Raw genomic sequence first — 25000 nt, 5'->3', positions numbered from 1 at the left:
GAGAGAGTGGAGTCTTTACACTGGGGCAGAGAGAGTGGAGTCCGTACGCTGGGACAGAGAGAGTGGAGTCTGTACACTGGGACAGAGAGAGTGGAGTCTGTACACTGGGGAGAGAGAGAGTGGAGTCTGTACAATGGGGAGAGAGAGTGGAGTCTGTACACTGGGACAGAGAGAGTGGAGTCTGTACACTGGGGAGAGAGAGAGAGGAGTCTGTACAATGGGGACAGAGAGAGAGTGGAGTCTGTACACTGGGACAGAGAGAGAGAGTGGAGTCTGTACACTGGGGAGAGAGAGTGGAGTCTGTACACTGGGACAGAGAGAGAGTGGAGTCTGTACACTGGGGAGAGAGAGTGGAGTCTGTACACTGGGACAGAGAGAGAGTGGAGTCTGTACACGGGGACAGAGAGAGAGTGGAGTCTGTACACTGGGGAGAGAGAGTGGAGTCTGTACACTGGGACAGAGAGAGAGTGGAGTCTGTACACGGGGACAGAGAGAGAGTGGAGTCTGTACACTGGGACAGAGCGAGAGAGTGGAGTCTGTATACTGGGACAGAGAGAGGAGAGTCTGTACACTGGGACAGAGAGAGTGGAGTCTGCACACTGGGACAGAGAGAGAGAGTGGAGTCTGCACACTGGGACAGAGAGAGAGTGGAGTCTGTACACTGGGACAGAGAGAGTGGAGTCTGTACACTGGGACAGAGAGAGAGTGGAGTCTGTACACTGGGACAGAGAGAGAGTGGAGTCTGCACACTGGGACAGAGAGAGGAGAGGGGAGTCTGTACACTGGGACAGAGAGAGAGAGTGGAGTCTGTACACGGGGACAGACAGAGAGAGAGAGAGTGGAGTCTGTACACTGGGACAGAGAGAGAGAGTGGAGTCTGTACACTGGGACAGAGAGAGAGTGGAGTCTGTACACTGGGACAGAGAGAGAGAGTGGAGTCTGTATACTGGGACAGAGAGAGAGGAGAGTCTGTACACTGGGACAGAGGGAGTGGAGTCTGCACACTGGGACAGAGAGAGAGAGTGGAGTCTGTACACTGGGACAGAGAGAGAGAGTGTTGTCTACACTGGGGAGAGAGAGAGTGGAGTATGTACACTGGGACAGAGAGAGAGAGTGGAGTCTGTACACTGGGACAGAGAGAGAGAGTGGAGTCTGTACACTGGGACAGAGAGAGAGCGGAGTCTGTACCCTGGGACAGACAGAGAGAGAGAGTGGAGTCTGTACACTGGGACAGAGAGAGAGGGGAGTCTGTACACTGGGACAGAGAGAGTGGAGTCTGCACACTGGGACAGAGATAGAGTGGAGTCTGTACACTGGGACAGAGAGAGAGTAGATTCTGTACACTGGGACAGAGAGACAGTGGAGTCAGTACACTGGGACAGAGAGAGAGTGGAGTCTACACTGGGACAGAGAGAGAGAATGGAGTCTGTACACTGGGACAGAGAGAGAGAGTGTTGTCTACACTGGGGAGAGAGAGAGAGAGAGAGAGTGGAGTATGTACACTGGGACAGAGAGAGAGTAGAGTCTACACTAGGACAGAGAGAGAGTGGAGTCGGCACACTGGGACAGAGAGAGAGTGGAGTCTGTACACTGGGACAGAGAGAGTAGAGTCTGTACATTGGGACAGAGAGAGAGTGGAGTCTGTGCACTGGGACAGAGAGAGAGAGAGTGGAGTCTGTACACTGGGACAGAGAGAGACAGTGGAGTCTGTACACTGGGACAGAGAGAGAGTGGAGTCTGTACACTGGGACAGAGAGAGAGAGAGTGGAGTCTGTACACTGGGACAGAGAGAGAGTGGAGTCTGTACACTGGGACAGAGAGAGAGTGGAGTCTGTACACTGGGACAGTGAGAGTGTGGAGTCTGTACACTGGGACAGAGAGAGAGAGTGGAGTCTGTACACTGGGACAGAGAGAGAGTGGAGTATGTACACTGGGACAGAGAGAGAGTGGAGTCTGCACACTGGGACAGAGAGAGGAGAGGGGAGTCTGTACACTGGGACAGAGAGAGAGAGTGGAGTCTGTACACGGGGACAGACAGAGAGAGAGAGAGTGGAGTCTGTACACTGGGACAGAGAGAGAGAGTGGAGTCTGTACACTGGGACAGAGAGAGAGTGGAGTCTGTACACTGGGACAGAGAGAGAGAGTGGAGTCTGTATACTGGGACAGAGAGAGAGGAGAGTCTGTACACTGGGACAGAGGGAGTGGAGTCTGCACACTGGGACAGAGAGAGAGAGTGGAGTCTGTACACTGGGACAGAGAGAGAGAGTGTTGTCTACACTGGGGAGAGAGAGAGTGGAGTATGTACACTGGGACAGAGAGAGAGAGTGGAGTCTGTACACTGGGACAGAGAGAGAGAGTGGAGTCTGTACACTGGGACAGAGAGAGAGCGGAGTCTGTACCCTGGGACAGACAGAGAGAGAGAGTGGAGTCTGTACACTGGGACAGAGAGAGAGGGGAGTCTGTACACTGGGACAGAGAGAGTGGAGTCTGCACACTGGGACAGAGATAGAGTGGAGTCTGTACACTGGGACAGAGAGAGAGTGGATTCTGTACACTGGGACAGAGAGACAGTGGAGTCAGTACACTGGGACAGAGAGAGAGTGGAGTCTACACTGGGACAGAGAGAGAGAATGGAGTCTGTACACTGGGACAGAGAGAGAGAGTGTTGTCTACACTGGGGAGAGAGAGAGAGAGAGAGAGTGGAGTATGTACACTGGGACAGAGAGAGAGTAGAGTCTACACTAGGACAGAGAGAGAGTGGAGTCGGCACACTGGGACAGAGAGAGAGTGGAGTCTGTACACTGGGACAGAGAGAGTAGAGTCTGTACATTGGGACAGAGAGAGAGTGGAGTCTGTGCACTGGGACAGAGAGAGAGAGAGTGGAGTCTGTACACTGGGACAGAGAGAGACAGTGGAGTCTGTACACTGGGACAGAGAGAGAGTGGAGTCTGTACACTGGGACAGAGAGAGAGAGAGTGGAGTCTGTACACTGGGACAGAGAGAGAGTGGAGTCTGTACACTGGGACAGAGAGAGAGTGGAGTCTGTACACTGGGACAGTGAGAGTGTGGAGTCTGTACACTGGGACAGAGAGAGAGAGTGGAGTCTGTACACTGGGACAGAGAGAGAGAGAGGAGTCTGTACACTGGGACAGAGAGAGAGTGGAGTCTGCACACTGGGACAGAGAGAGAGAGAGTGGAGTCTGTACACTGGGACAGAGAGAGAGGAGAGTCTGTACACTGGGACAGAGAGAGTGGAGTCTGCACACTGGGACAGAGATAGAGTGGAGTCTGTACACTGGGACAGAGAGAGAGTGGATTCTGTACACTGGGACAGAGAAACAGTGGAGTCAGTTCACTGGGACAGAGAGAGAGTGGAGTCTACACTGGGACAGAGAGAGAGAATGGAGTCTGTACACTGGGACAGAGAGAGAGAGTGTTGTCTACACTGGGGAGAGAGAGAGAGAGAGAGTGGAGTCTGTACACTGGGACAGAGAGAGAGAGTGGAGTCTGTACACTGGGACAGAGAGAGAGAGCGGAGTCTGTACCCTGGGACAGAGAGAGAGAGTGGAGTCTGTACACTGGGACAGAGAGAGAGGGGAGTCTGTACACTGGGACAGAGAGAGTGGAGTCTGCACACTGGGACAGAGAGAGAGAGGAGTCTATACACTGGGACAGAGAGAGTGGAGTCTGTACACTGGGACAGAGAGAGAGAGGAGTCTACACTGGGACAGAGAGAGTGGAGTCTGTACACTGGGACAGAGAGAGAGTGGAGTCTGTACAATGGGGAGAGAGAGAGTGCAGTCTGTACACTGGGAAACCGAGAGAGAGTGGAGTCTGTACACTGGGACAGAGAGAGAGAGTGAAGTCTGTACACTGGGACAGAGAGAGAGTAGAGTCTGTACATTGGGACAGAGAGAGAGTGGAGTCTGTGCACTGGGACAGAGAGAGAGAGAGTGGAGTCTGTACACTGGGACAGAGAGAGAGAGTGGAGTCTGTACACTGGGACAGAGAGTGAGAGAGTGGAGTCTACACTGGGGAGAGAGAGATGGAGACTACACTGAGGGAGAGGGAGAGTGGAGTCTACACTGGGGAGAGAGAGAGAGTGGAGTCTACACTGGGGAGAGAGAGATGGAGACTACACTGAGGGAGAGGGAGAGTGGAGTCTACACTGGGGAGAGAGAGAGAGTGGAGTCTGTACACTGGGACAAAGAGAGAGGGAGAGTGGAGTCTACACTGGGGGGAGAGAGTGAGAGTGGAATCTGTACACTGCGACAGAGAGAGAGAGTGGTGTCTGTACACTGGGACAGAGAGAGTGGAGTCCGTACACTGGGACAGAGAGGGAGTGGAGTCTGTACACAGCGACAGAGAGAGAGAGTGGAGTCTGTACACTGGGACAGAGAGAGAGAGAGTGGAATCTGTACACTGGGACAGAGAGAGAGAGAGTGGAGTCTGTACACTGGGACAGAGAGAGAGTGGAGTCTGTACACTGGGACAGAGAGACAGTGGAGTCAGTACACTGGGACAGAGAGAGAGTGGAGTCTGTACACTGGGGGAGAGAGAGGGAGTGGAGTCTGTACACAGGGACAGACAGAGAGAGAGAGTGGAGTCTGTTCACTGGGACAGAGAGTGAGAGAGTGGAGTCTGTACACTGGGGAGAGAGAGTGGAGTCTGTACACTGGGACAGAGAGAGAGTGGAGTCTGTACACGGGGACAGAGAGAGAGTGGAGTCTGTACACTGGGACAGAGAGAGAGTGGAGTCTGTACACTGGGACAGAGAGAGTGGAGTCTGTACACTGGGACAGAGAGAGAGTGGAGTCTGTACACTGGGACAGAGAGAGAGTGGAGTCTGCTCACTGGGACAGAGAGAGGAGAGGGGAGTCTGTACACTGGGACAGAGAGAGAGAGTGGAGTCTGTACACGGGGACAGACAGACAGAGAGAGAGAGAGTGGAGTCTGTACACTGGGACAGAGAGAGAGAGAGTGGAGTCTGTACACTGGGACAGAGAGAGAGTGGAGTCTGTACACTGGGACAGAGAGAGAGAGTGGAGTCTGTACACTGGGACAGAGAGAGAGGAGAGTCTGTACACTGGGACAGAGAGAGTGGAGTCTGCACACTGGGACAGAGATAGAGTGGAGTCTGTACACTGGGACAGAGAGAGAGTGGATTCTGTACACTGGGACAGAGAAACAGTGGAGTCAGTTCACTGGGACAGAGAGAGAGTGGAGTCTACACTGGGACAGAGAGAGAGAATGGAGTCTGTACACTGGGACAGAGAGAGAGAGTGTTGTCTACACTGGGGAGAGAGAGAGAGAGAGAGTGGAGTATGTACACTGGGACAGAGAGAGAGTGGAGTCTGCACACTGGGACAGAGAGAGGAGAGGGGAGTCTACACTGGGACAGAGAGAGAGAGTGGAGTCTGTACACGGGGACAGACAGAGAGAGAGAGAGTGGAGTCTGTACACTGGGACAGAGAGAGAGAGTGGAGTCTGTACACTGGGACAGAGAGAGAGAGCGGAGTCTGTACCCTGGGACAGAGAGAGAGAGTGGAGTCTGTACACTGGGACAGAGAGAGAGGGGAGTCTGTACACTGGGACAGAGAGAGTGGAGTCTGCACACTGGGACAGAGAGAGAGAGGAGTCTACACTGGGACAGAGAGAGTGGAGTCTGTACACTGGGACAGAGAGAGAGTGGAGTCTGTACACTGGGGGGGAGAGAGAGAGTGGAGTCTGTACAATGGGGAGAGAGAGAGTGCAGTCTGTACACTGGGAAACCGAGAGAGAGTGGAGTCTGTACACTGGGACAGAGAGAGAGAGAGGAGTCTGTACACTGGGACAGAGAGAGAGAGTGGAGTCTGTACACTGGGACAGAGAGAGAGAGAGAGTGGAGTCTGAACACTGGGACAGAGAGAGAGAGAGGAGTCTGTACACTGGGACAGAGAGAGAGTGGAGTCTGCACACTGGGACAGAGAGAGAGAGAGTGGAGTCTGTACACTGGGACAGAGAGAGAGTGTGGAGGCTGTACACTGGGGACAGAGGGAGAGAGAGAGTGGAGTCTGAACACTGGGACAGCGAGAGAGAGTGGAGTCTGTACACTGGGACAGAGAGAGAGAGAGAGTGGAGTCTGTACACTGGGACAGAGAGAGAGAGAGTGGAGTCTGTACACTGGGACAGAGAGAGAGAGAGAGAGAGTGGAGTCTGTACACTGGGACAGAGAGAGAGAGTGGAGTCTGTACACTGGGACAGAGAGACAGAGAGAGAGAGTGGAGTCTGTACACTGGGACAGAGAGAGAGAGAGAGAGAGAGAGAGAGTGGAGTCTGTACACTGGGACAGAGAGAGAGAGTGGAGTCTACCCTGGGACAGAGAGAGAGAGAGTGGTGTCTACACTGGGGAGAGAGAGTGGAGTCTGCACATTGGAACAGAGAGAGAGTGGAGTCTGTACACTGGGGCAGAGAGAGAGGGAGTCTGTACACAGAGAGAGAGAGAGAGAGAGAGAGTGTGGAGTCTGTCCACCGAGAGAGAGTGGAGTCTGTGCACTGGGACAGAGAGAGAGAGTGGAGTCTGTACACTGGGACAAAGAGAGAGAGAGTGGAGTCTGTACACTGGGACAGAGAGAGAGTGGAGTCTGTACACTGGGACAGAGAGAGAGAGTGGAGTCTGTACACTGGGACAGAGAGAGAGGAGAGTCTGTACACTGGGACAGAGAGAGTGGAGTCTGCACACTGGGACAGAGATAGAGTGGAATCTGTACACTGGGACAGAGAGAGAGTGGATTCTGTACACTGGGACTGAGAAACAGTGGAGTCAGTTCACTGGGACAGAGAGAGAGTGGAGTCTACACTGGGACAGAGAGAGAGAATGGAGTCTGTACACTGGGACAGAGAGAGAGAGTGTTGTCTACACTGGGGAGAGAGAGAGAGAGAGAGTGGAGTATGTACACTGGGACAGAGAGAGAGTGGAGTCTGCACACTGGGACAGAGAGAGGAGAGGGGAGTCTACACTGGGACAGAGAGAGAGAGTGGGGTCTGTACACGGGGACAGACAGAGAGAGAGAGAGTGGAGTCTGTACACTGGGACAGAGAGAGAGTGGAGTCTGTACACTGGGACAGAGAGAGAGAGCGGAGTCTGTACCCTGGGACAGAGAGAGAGAGTGGAGTCTGTACACTGGGACAGAGAGAGAGGGGAGTCTGTACACTGGGACAGAGAGAGTGGAGTCTGCACACTGGGACAGAGAGAGAGAGGAGTCTATACACTGGGACAGAGAGAGTGGAGTCTGTACACTGGGACAGAGAGAGAGAGGAGTCTACACTGGGACAGAGAGAGTGGAGTCTGTACACTGGGACAGAGAGAGAGTGGAGTCTGTACACTGGGGGGGAGAGAGAGAGTGGAGTCTGTACAATGGGGAGAGAGAGAGTGCAGTCTGTACACTGGGAAACCGAGAGAGAGTGGAGTCTGTACACTGGGACAGAGAGAGAGAGAGGAGTCTGTACACTGGGACAGAGAGAGAGAGTGGAGTCTGTACACTGGGACAGAGAGAGAGAGAGAGTGGAGTCTGAACACTGGGACAGAGAGAGAGAGAGGAGTCTGTACACTGGGACAGAGAGAGAGTGGAGTCTGCACACTGGGACAGAGAGAGAGAGAGTGGAGTCTGTACACTGGGACAGAGAGAGAGGAGAGTCTGTACACTGGGACAGAGAGAGTGGAGTCTGCACACTGGGACAGAGATAGAGTGGAGTCTGTACACTGGGACAGAGAGAGAGTGGATTTTGTACACTGGGACAGAGAAACAGTGGAGTCAGTTCACTGGGACAGAGAGAGAGTGGAGTCTACACTGGGACAGAGAGAGAGAATGGAGTCTGTACACTGGGACAGAGAGAGAGAGTGTTGTCTACACTGGGGAGAGAGAGAGAGAGAGAGTGGAGTATGTACACTGGGACAGAGAGAGAGTGGAGTCTGCACACTGGGACAGAGAGAGGAGAGGGGAGTCTACACTGGGACAGAGAGAGAGAGTGGAGTCTGTACACGGGGACAGACAGAGAGAGAGAGAGTGGAGTCTGTACACTGGGACAGAGAGAGAGAGTGGAGTCTGTACACTGGGACAGAGAGAGAGAGCGGAGTCTGTACCCTGGGACAGAGAGAGAGAGTGGAGTCTGTACACTGGGACAGAGAGAGAGGGGAGTCTGTACACTGGGACAGAGAGAGTGGAGTCTGCACACTGGGACAGAGAGAGAGAGGAGTCTATACACTGGGACAGAGAGAGTGGAGTCTGTACACTGGGACAGAGAGAGTGGAGTCTGTACACTGGGACAGAGAGAGAGTGGAGTCTGTACAATGGGGAGAGAGAGAGTGCAGTCTGTACACTGGGAAACCGAGAGAGAGTGGAGTCTGTACACTGGGACAGAGAGAGAGAGAGGAGTCTGTACACTGGGACAGAGAGAGAGAGTGGAGTCTGTACACTGGGACAGAGAGAGAGAGAGAGTGGAGTCTGAACACTGGGACAGAGAGAGAGAGAGGAGTCTGTACACTGGGACAGAGAGAGAGTGGAGTCTGCACACTGGGACAGAGAGAGAGAGAGTGGAGTCTGTACACTGGGACAGAGAGAGAGTGTGGAGGCTGTACACTGGGGACAGAGGGAGAGAGAGAGTGGAGTCTGAACACTGGGACAGCGAGAGAGAGTGGAGTCTGTACACTGGGACAGAGAGAGAGAGAGAGAGTAGAGTCTGTACACTGGGACAGAGAGAGAGAGAGTGGAGTCTGTACACTGGGACAGAGAGAGAGAGAGTGGAGTCTGTACACTGGGACAGAGAGAGAGAGTGGAGTCTGTACACTGGGACAGAGAGACAGAGAGAGAGAGTGGAGTCTGTACACTGGGACAGAGAGAGAGAGAGAGAGAGAGTGGAGTCTGTACACTGGGACAGAGAGAGAGAGTGGAGTCTACCCTGGGACAGAGAGAGAGAGAGTGGTGTCTACACTGGGGAGAGAGAGTGGAGTCTGCACATTGGAACAGAGAGAGAGTGGAGTCTGTACACTGGGGCAGAGAGAGAGGGAGTCTGTACACAGAGAGAGAGAGAGAGCGAGAGAGTGTGGAGTCTGTCCACCGAGAGAGAGTGGAGTCTGTGCACTGGGACAGAGAGAGAGAGTGGAGTCTGTACTTTGGGACAGAGAGAGAAAGTGGAGTCTACCCTGGGACAGAGAGAGAGTGTGGAGTCTGTACACTGGGACAAAGAGAGAGAGAGTGGAGTCTGTACACTGGGACAGAGAGAGAGTGGAGTCTGTACACTGGGACAGAGAGAGAGAGTGGAGTCTGTACACTGGGACAGAGAGAGAGAGTGGCGTCTGTACACTGGGACAGAGAGAGAGCAGAGTCTGTACACTGGGGGAGAGAGAGAGAGTGGAGTCCATACATTGGGACAGAGTGATAGAGAGTGGAGTCTGTACACTGGGACAGAGAGAGTGTGGAATCTGTACAGAGAGCGCGTGGAGTCTGTACACTGGGACAGAGCGAGAGAGTGGAGTCTATACACTGGGACAGAGAGAGAGAGTGGAATCTGTACACTGGGACAGAGAGAGAGAGTGGAGTCTGTACACTGGGACAGAGAGAGAGAGTGGAGTCTGTACACAGTGAGAGAGAGAGTGGAGTCTATACACTGGGACAGAGAGAGAGAGAGAGAGTGGAGTCTATACACTGGTGACAGAGGAAGAGAGAGAGTCGAGTCTGTACACTGGGACAGAGAGAGAGGGAGAGTCGAGCATGCACTGGGACAGAGAGTGCGTCAATGGAGACGGTACACTGGGGAGAGAGAGAGCAGAGACTGTACACTGGGGGAGGGAGAGAGATGTGACGAGGCATGTGTGTGGAGTGCAGTGTCCACACGTGGTGGGGAGTGTAGACAATAAACTGGAACACGAGAGAGAGCACAGAATCATAGAATCCTTACAGTGCAGCATGAGGGAATTCAGCCCATCAAGTCTGCACTGACCCTCCAAAGGAGCACAGTGGTTAGCACTGTTGCCTCACAGCGCCAGGGTCCCAGGTTCGATTCCCAGCTTGAGTCACTGTCTGTGCGGAGTCTCCAAGTTCTCCCCGTGTCTGCGTGGGTTTCCTCCGGGTGCTCCGGTTTCCTCCCACGAGTCCCGAAAGAGGGGCTGGTTGGTGAATTGGACATTCTGAATTCTCCCTCAGTGTGCCCGAACAGGTGCCGGAGTGTGGCGACTAGTGGCTGATTAGCCAGCTCATTGCAGTGTGAGCCTAAACGAAAGAGAAAATGCTGGAAAATCTCAGCAGGTCTGGCAGCATCTGTGGGGAGAGAAAAGAGTGAACGTTTCGAGTCCGATTCGTTGTCAAAGCTGACAGAGAAAGTGTCAGATTTGGACTACAGCTCTTCGCACCCTACACCCTGTCAGGACTCCATCCCTTTCTCTCGACTCCTTCGCCTTTGTCACATTTGTTCCGATTTCCACCCTTAATGTCAGACTACTTGTGACACTAATAAAGATTATTATAAAAAAAATAGCACCCTACCCAGGTCCATTCAGCCATTTACACCGCCCTTCAGCGGACTAGTCACTGGACTGTAATCCAGAGAGCCAGAGTAACGCTCTGGGATCCCGGTTCCAATCCCACCACTGCAGATGGTGAAATGTGAATTCAATAAAAATCGTGAATGAAAAGTCTAATGATGACCATGAAACCATTGTCAATTATCGTAAAAACCCATCAGGGATGGAAATCTGCCGCCCTGACATGGTCTGGCTTACATGTGACTCCAGACCCACAGCAATGTGGTTGACTTAACTGCCTCTCAAGGGCAATTAGGGATGGGCAATAAATGCTGGCACAGCCGGCGACACCATGTCCCATGAACGAATAAGGAAAAAAATCTCCATAACCTAACCTGTACATCCATGAAAAGGGGCAATTAATCCTGGTCAACCCACCTAACCTGCACACCTTTGGACTGTGGGAGGAAACCGGAGCACCCGGAGAAAACCCACGCACACACGGGGAGAACGTGCAGACTCCGCACAGACACCAAGGCTGGACACAAAGCTGGGTCCCTGGTGCTGTGAGGAGCAGTAACCCCTGTGCTCCTCCCCGCAGTGTACAGACTTCACTTTGTCTCCCTCTATCCTCCCCCCAAAGTACAGAGGGTGTACATTGTGGGGTTCCAGGGAAAGGTCTGTACACGGGGGGTAGGGGTAAAACCAGAATGAGAGAGCAGAACCGGTACACAGAGAGTGTGAGTGTGAGTGTGACCTGGGCGTGGGGAGAGTGTCTCCAGTGGAACGTGAAAGCCAGAGGAAGATTGGCCGGCTGTGTGAGTGTTCATTTACCGGCACTGTGAGTGCTGATTGGCTGGCTCTGTGAGTGCTGATTGGTTGGCTCTGTGAGTGCTGATTGGCCGGCTCTGTGAGTGCTGATTGGCCGGCTCTGTGAGTGCTGATTGGCCGGCTCTGTGAGTGCTGATTGGCCGGCTCTGTGAGTGCTGATTGGCCGGCTCTGTGAGTGCTGATTGGCCGGCTCTGTGAGTGCTGATGGGCCGGCTCTGTGACTGCTGATTGGCCGGCTCTGTGAGTGCTGATTGGCCGGCTCTGTGAGTGCTGATTGGCCGGCTCTGTGAGTGCTGATGGGCCAGCTCTGTGACTGCTGATTGGCCGGCTCTGTGAGTGCTGATTGACGGCTCTGTGAATGCTGATTGGCCAGCTTTGTTAGTCTGTCCAAGCTGTGTGTGTGATCTTTGCCGATGTCTTTTCCCAGGGATATAAAGACACTGAACATCTTCCTGACTAAGTCAGACCTGATCAAGCTAGGTGACTACGGACTGGCCAAGCAACTAAACTCCCTGCATTCAATGGCAGAGACTGTGAGTACTAAATGCTGCCTATCCCCACATCACATGGGTGAGCTTGACAGGGCACAGGGCATGGGGTGTTGCGGGCTGTTGGTCACAGGCTGCAGTGACCAGAGGTGTTGCACTCTCATCGGGTGTGAAGCAGCACTGGGATCTGTCAGCCTTGTGAGTGATTGGCAGGAGCTGAGCTTTAACTGGTCATTGAAAAATCCCAGCTATTGCAGGATTCCTGCACCGAGCAAATTGGTCTTCCCTGGTCAGATACTGCAGCTATTGTCGGCCATACCACCACTCGGGCACAGACTGGTCCAGACTGTCTCTCAGGCACAGACTCTGGTCTAGGCTCTACCTTATACACAAAGTCTCCCTCAAACCGAGATTCCAGTTAGACAATCTCTCAAGCACAGACTCTGGGCTAGACTATCCCCCAGACTCTGTACTCTGGTCTGGACACTTGCTCAGACATAGACTCTGGTCTGGACACTTGCTCAGACATAGACTGTGGTCTGGACTCTCTCTCAGACATAGACTCTGATCTAGACTCTCCCTGAGCCCGGGTCTATAAGACATAGGAGCAGAATTAGGCCACTCGGCCCATCGAATCTGCTCCGCCATTCAATTCTGGCTGATATTTTTCTCATCCCCATTCTCCCGCCTTCCCCCCCTAACGCCTGATCCCCTTATTAATCAAGAACCTATCTATCGCTGTCTTAAAGACACTCAGTGATTTGGCCTCCACAGCCTTCTGCGGCAAAGGGTTCCACAGATTCACCACCCTCTGGCTGAAGAAATTCCTCCTCATCTCTGTTTTAAAGGATCGTCCCTTTAGTCTGAGATGGTGTCCGCTGGTTCTAGATTTTCCTACAAGTGGAAACATCCTCTCCACGCCCACTCTATCCAGGCCTCGCAGTATCCTATAAGTTTCAATAAGATCCCCCCTCATCCTTCCAAACTCCAACGAGTACTGACCCAGAGTCCTCAACCGCTCCCCATACGACAAGCTCCTCATTCCAGGGACCATTCTTGTGAACCTCCTCTGGACCCTTTCCAAGGCCAGCACATCCTTCCTTAAATGCAGGGCCCAAAACTGCTCACAATACTGCAAATGGTGTCTGACCAGAGCCTTATACAGCCTCAGAAGTACATCCCTGGTCTTGTATTCTAGCCCTCTCAACATGAATGCCAACATTGCATTTGCCTTCTTAGCTGATGACTGAACCTGCACAGAAACCTTATGAGAATCATGAACTAGGACTCTTTGTGCTTCTGACTTCCGAAGCCTTTTCCCATTTAGAAAATAGGCTATGCCTCTATTTTTCCTACCAAGGGCAGCTCGGTAGCACAGTGGTTAGCACTGTGGCTTCACAGCACCAGGGTCCCAGGTTTGATTCCCGGCTTGGGTCACTGTCTGTGCGGAGTCTGCACATTCTCTCCGTGTCTGCGTGGGTTTCCTCCGGGTGCTCCAGTTTCCTCCCACAAGTCCCGAAAGACGTGCTGTTAGGTAATTTGGACATTGTGAATTCTCCCTCTGTGTACCCGAACAGGCGCCGGAATGTGGCGACTAGGGACTTTTCACAGTAACTTCATTGCAGCGTTAATGTAAGCCTACTTGTGACACTAATAAATATTATTATTATTATGTTTGCCATTGCAAGTAACTTAAGTAACATTCCCCAATCGATCAAAGCCAAATCACACATCATTTTATTGTAGTTTCCTTTGTTAAGATTCAGAACCCTCGTCTCAGAATCAACTACATCACTCTCCATTTTGATGAATATGGTCATTCATCCCCAAGGGGGTCACGCAAAACTCGATTGCCAATGATTCCGTTCTCATCACACAGTGCCCAATCTAGGATGGCCTGCTCTCTAGTTGGCTCCTCAACGTGTAGGAAACCATCCCACATACACTCCAGCAATTCCTCCTCTACAGTATTGGGGCTGATTTGATTTCCCCAATCTATATGCAGATTAAAATTACCCATAATTACAGTTGTTCTTTTATCACGTGCGACTCTAATTTGCTGTTTAATGCCATTCCCAACATCACCACTACAGTTTGGGCGTCTATATGACGCCCACTGACGTTTTTTGCCCCTTGCTGTTTCTCAGCTCTACCCATACAGACTCCACCTTGTCGGAGCTAATATCCTTCCTCCCTATTGCGTTAGTTAAATAATGGTAACGACAAAGACATGAGGGAGGAGCTGACCAGAGTTGATTGAAAAAGGAGCCTAGCAGGGACGACAGTGGAACAGCAATGGCAGGGGTTTTTGGGGGTTATTCGGGAGGCACAACAGAAATTCATCCCAAGGAGGAGGAAACATGCTAAGGGGAGGACGAGGCATCCATGGCTGACGAGGGAAGTCAAGGACAGCATAAAAGCAAAAGAAAAAGCAGACAAAGTGGCGAGGATTAGTGAGAAGCCAGAGGATTGGGAAGCCTTTAAAAGCGAGCAGAGGACAACTAAAAAAAGCAATAAGGGAGGGAGACGATGAAATATGAGTGTAAACTAACTAGTAATATAAAGGAAGATAGGAAGAGTTTTTTTCAATATATGAAAGGTAAGAGAGAGGCAAAAATAAACATTGGACCACTGGAAAATGTGGCTGGAGAAATAATAATAGGAAACAAAGAAATGGCAGAGGAACTGAATAGTTACTTTGCATCAGTCTTCACGATGGAAGACACCAGTGGGATGCCAGAGAACCAGGGGCCAGAGGTGAGTGCAGTGACCATTACTAAGGAGAAGGTTCTGGGGAAACGGAAAGGTCTGAAGGTGGATAAGTCACCTGGACCGGATGGACTACACCCCAGGGTTCTAAAAGAGATAGCTGAGGAAATTGTGGAGGCATTAGTGATAATCTTTCAGGAATCACTGGAGGCAGGAAGGGTCCCAGAGGACTGGAAAGTGGCTAATGTAACACCGCTGTTTAAGAAGGGAGGGAGGCAGAAGATGGGAAATTATAGGCCGGTTAGCCTGACTTCGGTCATTGGTAAGATTTTAGAGTCTGTTATTAAAGATGAGATCACGGAGTACTTGGAAGTGCATAAAATAGGACTGAGTCAGCACGGCTTTGTCAAGGGGAGGTCGTGTCTGACAAATCTGTTAGAGTTCTTTGAGGAAATAACAAGGAAGTTAGACAAAGGAGAACCAGTGGATGTGATTTATTTAGATTTCCAGCAGGCCTTTGACAAGGTGCCGCATAGGAGACTGTTAAATACGTTAAGAGCCCATGGTGTTAAGGGAAAGATCCTGGCATGGATAGAGGATTGGCTGACTGGCAGAAGGCAGAGAGTGGGGATAAAGGGGTCTTTTTCAGGATGGCAGCCGGTGACTAGTGGTGTGCCTCAGGGGTCGGTGTTGGGACCACAACTTTTCACGATATACCTTAACGATCTGGAAGAAGGAACTGAGGGCTCTGTTGCTAAGTTTGTAGATGATACAAAGATTATGGAGGGGGAAGGGCAGAGCTGGAGGGTTTACCATTTAAATTGCCCAAAACAAATGCCACTCCCTGGGGATCCAGATAGCCCATGACTGGACATGGATCCATAAGTCGGAACTGACCAGTCTGGCGGAGGAAGTCAAAAAGGACCTACAGAGATCGGATGCACTCCCACATTTCCTGGTGGGGAGGGTGCAGACGATCAAGATGAACGTACTGCCCAGGTTTCTCTTCCTGTATCGATCCATACCGATCGACATCCCCAAGACCGTTTTCCATTCAGTAGATATGATTATAGGGTGTGTGCAGATGTGCGTGTGCATCGCCCTAATCCCTTGTGCTTTACCTTTACAAAGGGATTTCTTTGGTGGCACTTTGTCGACAGCCTTCTAAAAGTCCACATAAACCACATCCACTGGCTCTCCTTTGTCCAGTTCCATCCTCAAAAGAATCCCAGTAGATTTGTCAAGGATGATTTTCCCTTCATAAATCCATGCTGGCTCTGTCCGATCCTGCCACTGTTTTCTAAGTGCTCTGTAATAAAATCTTTGATAATGGATTGTAGAATTTTAAGTCTTACTGGTCTATAATTTCCTGTTTTCTCTTTACCTCCCTTTTTAAACGTTTGCTACCCTCCACTCTGCAGGGATTGTTCCAGAATCTATGGAATCCTGGAAAATGACCACCTATCCATTCGCTATTTGTAGAGCCACTTCCTTAAGCACTCTGGGATGCAGATTGTCAGGCCCTGGGGATTTATCCGCCTTCAATCCCATCAATTTCTCCAACACTAACACTGATCTCCTTCAGTTCCTCTCTCTCACTAAACTTTGCTTTCCCTAACATTTCTGGTATGTTATGTGTGTCCTCCTTTGTGAAGACAGAACCAAAGTATGTGTTTAGTTGCTCAGCCATTTCTTTGTCCCGCATTATAAATTCTCCAGTTTGTGACTAAGGGACCTACATTTGTCTTCACCAACCTTTTTCTCTTCACGTACCTATTGAAACTTTTACAGTCAGTTTTAGGTTATTGGGTGTAGGTAGGCATGTGAAACTCGAAACACAAACAGATCAGGCACGACCTTGTAAAATGGCGGCGCAGGATCGAGGGGCCGAATGGCTTAATCCTGCTCCTGTTTCAAGTGTTCGAATTAGAGTTTAAAGATTGCGAGTTGATCATCGAGTCCCACAGCCCAGAAAAGGCCCTTAAGCCCATTAAGTCAGCGCCGGTCAAAAACAACCCCCTAACTATTCTAATCCCAGATACCAGCACTTGGCGCAGAGCCGTGTCTGCCCTGAACCAGAATTAGATAAGACAGTTTCAGATAAAGGATCCCTAATTCAGGTGGCGATGGGAAGACGTTCTTTCTCCGGTGGGTTGTGAATCTTTAGAACTACGTTCCCCAGACAGCGGTGGGGGAAGGGTCATTGAATATTTTTAAGGGTCATTGAATATTTTTAGACTCTAGACTAACAAGGGAGTCAGAGGTTATCGGGATGGGCAGAATGTGGAGTTGGAACCACAATCGGATCGGCCAGGATCTGATTGGATGGCGGAGAAAGCTCGAGGGGCCGAGTTACTGGTGTTGGTGAGTCCACTGCCAATCGGGTCAGCCTGTTGTCCGTTTCAGTTAACGTGTCTGTTCTCTTTGCAGTGTGTCGGCACTCCGTATTACATGTCCCCAGAACTGTGCCAAGGGGAGAAGTATAACTTTAAATCGGATATCTGGGCAGTGGGATGCGTACTGTTCGAGCTGCTCACCCTCACACGCACGTTCGATGCAACGGTACGTAGCTGACTAGGACGGAGAAACGCTCCTCCGCGTGCTCCCAATGTGCAGGCGGCCAGTGTCCATCTTACCCCCTGACCCTAACCCTAACCTAGTGTCCATCTTGCCCCCTAACCCTAACCCGACACCCCATAAAGGGTAACCTCTTTCCTGCAAAGCCGTCTTAGTTGCACGTTCGGACATTGAATCTATTCAAAAAATCATATAACTTAATAGATATTTTAATTGAATGACCTACACATGTTTCTTCACTTGAAATATTAGTCAAAACCGTAATCCATAACCCTAACACAACATTTACAATTTTTAAATACACTATTCTCCTAACCTTCTTCTTATACAACCACAATCTAATCTTTGCTTCTCACTTACTATTTTCCAACTTTTTATTTGTCTCAAATTTCTAAATACGTGCTCAATTCCGTGAAACAAGATGACGTAAAATCCTATGCGGGAAAGAATGTTGAACGTGCGCCAGTAAAGTGGCAGACGCTTCGGCGCTGGATACCTAATCCATTTTACCCCCTAACCCTAACCCTCCGCCTTCTCCCTATGTGCAGGCAGCCAATGTCCATCTTACCCCCTGACCCTAACCCTAATCCATTTTACCCCCTAACCCTAACCCTCCGCCTGCTCCCTATGTGCAGGCGTCCAATGTCCATCTTACCCCCTGACCCTAACCCTAATCCATTTTACCACCTAACCCTAACCCTAACACTCTGCGTGCTCCCAATATGCAGGCAGCCAGTGTCCATCTTACCCCCTGACCCTAACCCTACCACTGAACGCTGACCCTAACCCTGACCCTAACCCTAACCCTGACCCTAACCCTACCCCCTGACCCTAACCCTAACCCCTAACCCTGCCCCCTAACCTTGACCCGAACCCTGCCCCCCTGACCCGAACCCTGCCTCTTAACCCTGACCCGAACACTGACCCCTAACGCGAACCCTAACCCGACCACCTAACCCTGACCCTAACCCTGCCCCCTGACCCTAATCCTGCCCCCTGACCCTAACGCTAACCCTACCACCGAACCCTGACCCTAACCCTACCACCTATTCCTGACCCTAGCCCTACCCCCTGACCCTAACGCTAACCCTACCAGCTAGCCCTAACCCTAACCCTACCACCTGACCCTGACCCTGACCCGAACCTTAACCCTACAACCGAACCCTGACCCTAACCCTAACACCTAACCCTGACTCCAACACTACCCCCTGACCCTAACTCTACCCCCTGACCCTAACCCTACCACCTAATCCTGACCCTACCCTACCCACTAACCTGAACCCTACCACGTAAATCTGTAACCAAAGCTGTACCGTGCTCCCTTCACCCCAACTTCAGCTTCATCTCCCCCGCTCGGACCCTCCCCCGCTCGGACCCTCCCCCGCTCAGACCCTCCCCCGCTCAGACCCTCCCCCGCTCGGACCCTCCCCGCTCGGACCCTCCCCCGCTCAGACCCTCCCCCGCTCGGACCCTCCCCGCTCGGACCCTCCCCGCTCGGACCCACCCCCGCACGGACCCACCCCCGCACGGACCCTCCCCCGCTCGGACCCTCCCCCGCTCGGACCCTCCCCGCTCGGACCCTCCCCCACTCAGACCCTCCCCCGCTCGGACCCTCCCCCGCTCAGACCCTCCCCCGCTCAGACCCTCCCCCGCTCAGACCCTCCCCCGCTCAGACCCTCCCCGCTCGGACCCTCCCCCGCTCGGACCCTCCCCCGCTCAGACCCTCCCCCGCTCAGACCCTCCCCCGCTCAGACCCTCCCCCGCTCAGACCCTCCCCCGCTCAGACCCTCCCCCGCTCAGACCCTCCCCCGCTCAGACCCTCCCCGCTCAGACCCTCCCCCGCTCGGACCCTCCCCGCTCGGACCCTCCCCCGCTCGGACCCTCCCCGCTCGGACCCTCCCCGCTCGGACCCTCCCCGCTCAGACCCTCCCCCGCTCGGACCCTCCCCCGCTCGGACCCTCCCCCGCTCGGACCCTCCCCCGCTCGGACCCTCCCCCGCTCGGACCCTCCCCCGCTCGGACCCTCCCCCGCTCGGACCCTCCCCCGCTCGGACCCTCCCCCGCTCGGACCCTCCCCCGCTCGGACCCTCCCCCGCTCGGACCCTCCCCGCTCGGACCCTCCCCCGCTCGGACCCTCCCCCGCTCGGACCCTCCCCCGCTCGGACCCTCCCCCGCTCGGACCCTCCCCCGCTCGGACCCTCCCCCGCTCGGACCCTCCCCCGCTCGGACCCTCCCCCGCTCGGACCCTCCCCCGCTCGGACCCTCCCCCGCTCGGACCCTCCCCCGCTCGGACCCTCCCCCGCTCGGACCCTCCCCCGCTCGGACCCTCCCCCGCTCGGACCCTCCCCCGCTCGGACCCTCCCCCGCTCGGACCCTCCCCCGCTCGGACCCTCCCCCGCTCGGACCCTCCCCCGCTCGGACCCTCCCCCGCTCGGACCCTCCCCCGCTCGGACCCTCCCCCGCTCGGACCCTCCCCCGCTCGGACCCTCCCCCGCTCGGACCCTCCCCCGCTCGGACCCTCCCCCGCTCGGACCCTCCCCCGCTCGGACCCTCCCCCGCTCGGACCCTCCCCCGCTCGGACCCTCCCCCGCTCGGACCCTCCCCCGCTCGGACCCTCCCCCGCTCGGACCCTCCCCCGCTCGGACCCTCCCCCGCTCGGACCCTCCCCCGCTCGGACCCTCCCCCGCTCGGACCCTCCCCCGCTCGGACCCTCCCCCGCTCGGACCCTCCCCCGCTCGGACCCTCCCCCGCTCGGACCCTCCCCCGCTCGGACCCTCCCCCGCTCGGACCCTCCCCCGCTCGGACCCTCCCCCGCTCGGACCCTCCCCCGCTCGGACCCACCCCCGCACGGACCCTCCCCCGCTCGGACCCTCCCCCGCTCGGACCCTCCCCCGCTCGGACCCTCCCCCGCTCGGACCCTCCCCCGCTCGGACCCTCCCCCGCTCGGACCCTCCCCCGCTCGGACCCACCCCCGCCGGACCCACCCCAGCTCGGACCCACCCCTGCTCGGACCCTCCCCCGCTCGGACCCACCCCCGCTCGGACCCTCCCCCGCCGGACCCACCCCAGCTCGGACCCACCCCCGCTCGGACCCACCCCCGCTCGGACCCTCCCCCGCTCGAACCCCGCACACCTCCCACCGTGCCTCGCCCTCGCTTGATCCCCCCCTCAACATCCCCTCCCCTTAACGTCCCCTCCCATCGATCGATCCTGCGCTTCGATCGACACCCCCCCTCGATTCCCCTCCTCTCGCTCGACCCTCCCCACCCCTCACTCAACCCTCCCCACCCCTCACTCAACCCCACACTCGCTCGACGTCCCCTCCCCTCGACCCCCATCGCTCAACTGCGCCCTTCTCTGCTTCAGGCCTCCCCATTTCTCCCCTTTCCCCCTCTCTCCATCCCCCCATCAGTTGCTCTTTCCCATCTTCCCCAGATCGATTTGATGCTTTGATTTGGTTCTGTTCCCAGAATCCACTGAACCTTTGTGTGAAGATAGTGAAAGGAACACGGACAATGGAGGTGGACTCCACTGTGTACAGTCAGGACATGCGATCTATCGTGTTGCAGTGTCTGGACCAGGTGAGCTTCATATCCGGTCTACTCAGGTCTGCACGTTCTTCAGCCTTGCCATGTCCCTCACTGTAACCCCGCCCCCCCAAACACTGTGTCCCTCACTGTAACCCCCCCCCCACCCAGACTCTGTGTCCCTCACTGTAACCCCCCAGACTCTGTGTCCCTCACTGTAACCCCCCAGACTCTGTGTCCCTCACTGTAACCCCCCAGACTCTGTGTCCCTCACTGTAACCCCGCCCCCCCAAACACTGTGTCCCTCACTATAACCCCCCCAGACTCTGTGTCCCTCACTGTAACCCCCCAGTCTCTGTGTCCCTCACTGTAACCCCCCCCAGTCTCTGTGTCCCTCACTGTAACCCCCCCCACCCAGACTCTGTGTCCCTCACTGTAACCCCCCCCAGTCTCTGTGTCCCTCACTGTAACCCTCCCAGACTCTGTGTCCCTCACTGTAACCCCCCAGACTCTGTGTCCCTCACTGTAACCGCCCCCCAGACTCTGTGTCCGTCACTGTAACCCCCCCCCAGACTCTGTGTCCCTCACTGTAACCCCCCCCCCCCAGTCTCTGTGTCCCTCACTGTAACCCCCAGACTCTGTCCCTCACTGTAGCCCCCCCCCCCAGACTCTGTGTCCTTTACTGTAACCCCCCCAGTCTCTGTGTCCCTCACTGTAACCCCCAGACTCTGTGTCCCTCACTGTAACCTCCCCCCCCCAGACTCTGCGTCCCTCACTGTAACCCCCCCAGCCTCTGTGTCCCTCACTGTAACCCCCAGGCTCTGTCCCTCACTGCAACCCCCCGCCCCCAGTCTCTGTGTCCCTCACTGTAACCCCCCCCAGACTCTGTGACCCTCACTGTAACCCCCCCCCCAGACTCTGCGTCCCTCACTGTAACCCCCCCAGTCTCTGTGTCCCTCACTGTAACCCCCCCAGTCTCTGTGTCCCTCACTGTAACCCCCCAGACTCTGTGTCCCTCACTGTAACCCCCCCAGTCTCTGTGTCCCTCACTGTAACCCCCCCCCCCAGTCTCTGTGTCCCTCACTGTAACCCCCCCCAGCCTCTGTGTCCCTCACTGTAACCCCCCAGTCTCTGTGTCCCTCACTGTCTCTCCCCCCAGATTCTGTACCCCTCAATGTAACCCCCCCAGACTCTTTGTCCATCACTGTAACCCCCCAGACTCTGTGTCCCTCACTGTAACCCCCCCAGACTCTGTGTCCCTCACTGTAACCCCCCCCCCCAGACTCTGTGTCCCTCACTGTAACTGCCCCCAGACTCTGTGTCCCTCACTGTAACCCCCCCAGACTCTGTCCCTCACTCTAACCCCCCCAGACTGTGTCCCTCACTGTAACCCCCGCAGTCTCTGTGTCCCTCACTGTAACCCCCCCCAGACTCTGTGTCCCTCACTGTAACCCCCCCAGACTCTGTGTCCCTCACTGTAACCCCCCTCCAGACTCTGTGTCCCTCTCTGTAACCCCCCCAGTGTCTGTGTCCCTCACTGTAACCCCCAGACTCTGTCCCTCTCTGTAACCCCCCCGACTCTGTGTCCTTTACTGTAACCCCCCCAGTCTCTGTATCCCTCACTGTAACCCCCAGACTCTGTCCCTCACTGCAACCCCCCCCCCAGTCTCTGTGTCCCTCACTGTAACCCCCCAGACTCTGTGTCCCTCACTGTAACCCCCCACCCCCAGACTCTGTGTCCCTCACTGTAACCCCCCACCCCCAGTCTCTGTGTCCCTCACTGTAACCCCCCAGACTCTGTGTCCCTCACTGTAACCCCCCCAGACTCTGTGTCCCTCACTGTCTCCCCCCCCCCAGATTCTGTATCCCTCAATGTAACCCCCCCAGACTCTTTGTCCCTCACTGTAACCCCCCAGACTCTGTGTCCCTCACTGTAACCCCCCCAGACTCTGTGTCCCTCACTGTAACCCCCCCCCCCAGACTCTGTGTCCCTCACTGTAACTGCCCCTCAGACTCTGTGTCCCTCACTGTAACTGCCCCCCAGACTCTGTGTCCCTCACTGTAACCCCCCCAGACTCTGTCCCTCACTCTAACCCCCCAGACTCTGTGTCCCTCACTGTAACCCCCCCCCCCAGACTCTGTGTCCCTCACTGTAACCCCACCCCAGACTCTGTGTCCCTCACTGTAACCCCCGCAGTCTCTGTGTCCCTCACTGTAACCCCCCCCAGACTCTGTGTCCCTCACTGTAACCCCCCCAGACTCTGTGTCCCTCACTGTAACCCCCAGACTCTGTCCCTCACTGCAATCCCACCCCCCCCCCCCCCAGTCTCTGTGTCCCTCACTGTAACCCCCCCAGACTCTGTGTCCCTCACTGTAACCCCCCAGACTCTGTGTCCCTCACTGTAACCCCCCCAGACTCTGTGTCCCTCACTGTAACCCCCCCCAGACTCTGTGTCCCTCTCTGTAACCCCCCCCAGACACTGTGTCCCTCACTGTAACCCCCCCCAGTCTCTGTGTCCCTCACTGTAACCCCGCCCCCCAGACACTGTCCCTAACTGTAACCCACCCCCCCCCAGACTCTGTGTCCCTCACTGTACCCCCCCCAGTCTCTGTGTCCCTCACTGTAACCCCCCCAGTCTCTGTGTCCCTCACTGTAACCCCCCCAGTCTCTGCGTCCCTCACTGTAACCCCCCCACCCAGCCTCTGTGTCCCTAACTGTCACCCCCCCCCCCCAGTCTCTGTGTCCCTCACTGTAACCCCCAGACTCTGTCCCTCACTGTAACCCCCCCAGACTCTGTGTCCCTTTACTGTAACCCCCCAGACTCTGTACCTCACTGTAACCCCCCCCCAGACTCTGTGTCCCTCACTGTAACCCCCCACCCCAGACTCTGTGTCCCTCACTGTAACCCCCCCCAGTCTCTGTGTCCCTCACTGTAACCCCGCCCCCCAGACACTGTCCCTAACTGTAACCCCCCCCCCAGACTCTGTGTTCCTCACTGTAGCCCCCCCAGTCTCTGTATCCCTCACTGTAACCCCCCAGTCTCTGCGTCCCTCACTGTAACCCCCCCCCCCCCCCCCCAGCCTCTGTGTCCCAACTGTAACCCCCCCCCCAGTCTCTGTGTCCCTCACTGTAACCCCCAGACTCTGTCCCTCACTGTAACCCCCCCCCAGACTCTGTGTCCTTTACTGTAACCCCCCAGACTCTGTCCCTCACTGCAACCCCCCCCCCCCAGTCTCTGTGTCCCTCACTGTAAACCCCCCAGACTCTGTGTCCCTCACTGTAACCCCCCACCCAGACTCTGTGTCCCTCACTGTAACCCCCCACCCCCAGTCTCTGTGTCCCTCACTGTAACCCCGCAGACTCTGTGTCCCTCACTGTAACCCCCCACCCCCAGACTCTGTGTCCTCACTGTAACCCCCCCAGACTCTGTGTCCTTTACTGTAACCCCCCCCCCCAGTCTCTGTGTCCTTCACTGTAACCCCCCAGACTCTGTGTCCCTCGCTGTAACACCCCACCCCCGGACTCTGTGTCCCTCACTGTAACCCCCCCAGACTCTGTGTCCCTCACTGTAACCCCCCCAGTCTCTGTGTCCCTCACTGTAACCCCCCCCCAGACTCTGTGTCCCTCACTTTAACCCCCCCCCCAGACTTCTGTGACCCTCACTGTAACCCCCCCCCCCCCAGTCTCTGCGTCCCTCACTGTAACCCCCCAGTCTCTGTGTCCCTCACTGTAACCCCCCCCGACTCAACCCTCACTGTAACCCCCCCCAGACTCCGTCCCTCACTGCAACCCCCCCCCCCCCCAGTCTCTGTGTCCTTCACTGCAACCCCCAGACTCTGTGTCCCTCACTGTAACACCCCACCCCCAGACTCTGTGTCCCTCACTGTAACCCCCCCCCCCCAGACTCTGTGTCCCTCACTGTAACCCCCCCAGACTCTGTGTCCTGTAACCCCCCCCCCAGACTCTGTGACCCTCACTGTAACCCCCCCCCAGACTCTGTGACCCTCACTGTAACCCCCCCCCCCCCCCCCCCCAGACTCTGCGTCCCTCACTGTAACCCCCCAGGCTCTGTGTCCCTCACTGTAACCCTCACTGTAACCCCCAGGCTCTGTGTCCCTCACTGTAACCCCCCCAGTCTCTGCGTCCCTCACTGTAACCCCCCCCCCCCCCCCAGCCTCTGTGTCCCTCACTGTAACCCCCCCCCCCAGACTCTGTGTCCGTCACTGTAACCCCCCCCCAGACTCTGTGTCCCTCACTGTAACCCCCCCCCAGACTCTGTCCCTCACTGTAACCCCCTCCCAGACTCTGTCCCTCACTGTAACCCCCCCCCAGTCTCTGTGTCCCTCACTGTAACCCCCCCCAGACTCTGTG

The 25000-nt window shown here is 55.3% G+C and overlaps 2 protein-coding genes across 5 annotated transcripts in view; both read left to right on the top strand.

Annotated features, from left to right (window-relative positions):
- The window catches only part of LOC140385642 (serine/threonine-protein kinase Nek9-like), a 61241-nt gene extending 40493 nt beyond the window's left edge, over positions 1-20748 (top strand). The window contains exons 4-6 of the mRNA XM_072467997.1: positions 11757-11862; positions 16957-17088; positions 20572-20748. Of these exons, the coding sequence (XP_072324098.1) occupies positions 11757-11862; positions 16957-17088; positions 20572-20748 (415 nt within the window). The remainder of the gene's footprint in view (positions 1-11756; positions 11863-16956; positions 17089-20571) is intronic.
- Positions 1-25000, top strand: part of tgfb3 (transforming growth factor, beta 3) — a 288773-nt gene that overhangs the window by 169519 nt on the left and 94254 nt on the right. The window lies entirely within an intron of this gene.

This window comes from Scyliorhinus torazame, chromosome 2 (genome assembly GCF_047496885.1).
Source record: "Scyliorhinus torazame isolate Kashiwa2021f chromosome 2, sScyTor2.1, whole genome shotgun sequence".
Lineage (NCBI taxonomy): Eukaryota > Metazoa > Chordata > Chondrichthyes > Carcharhiniformes > Scyliorhinidae > Scyliorhinus > Scyliorhinus torazame.
The sequence above is the reverse complement of the archived record's forward strand: the minus strand, read 5'-3'. Positions and strand labels throughout refer to the sequence as shown.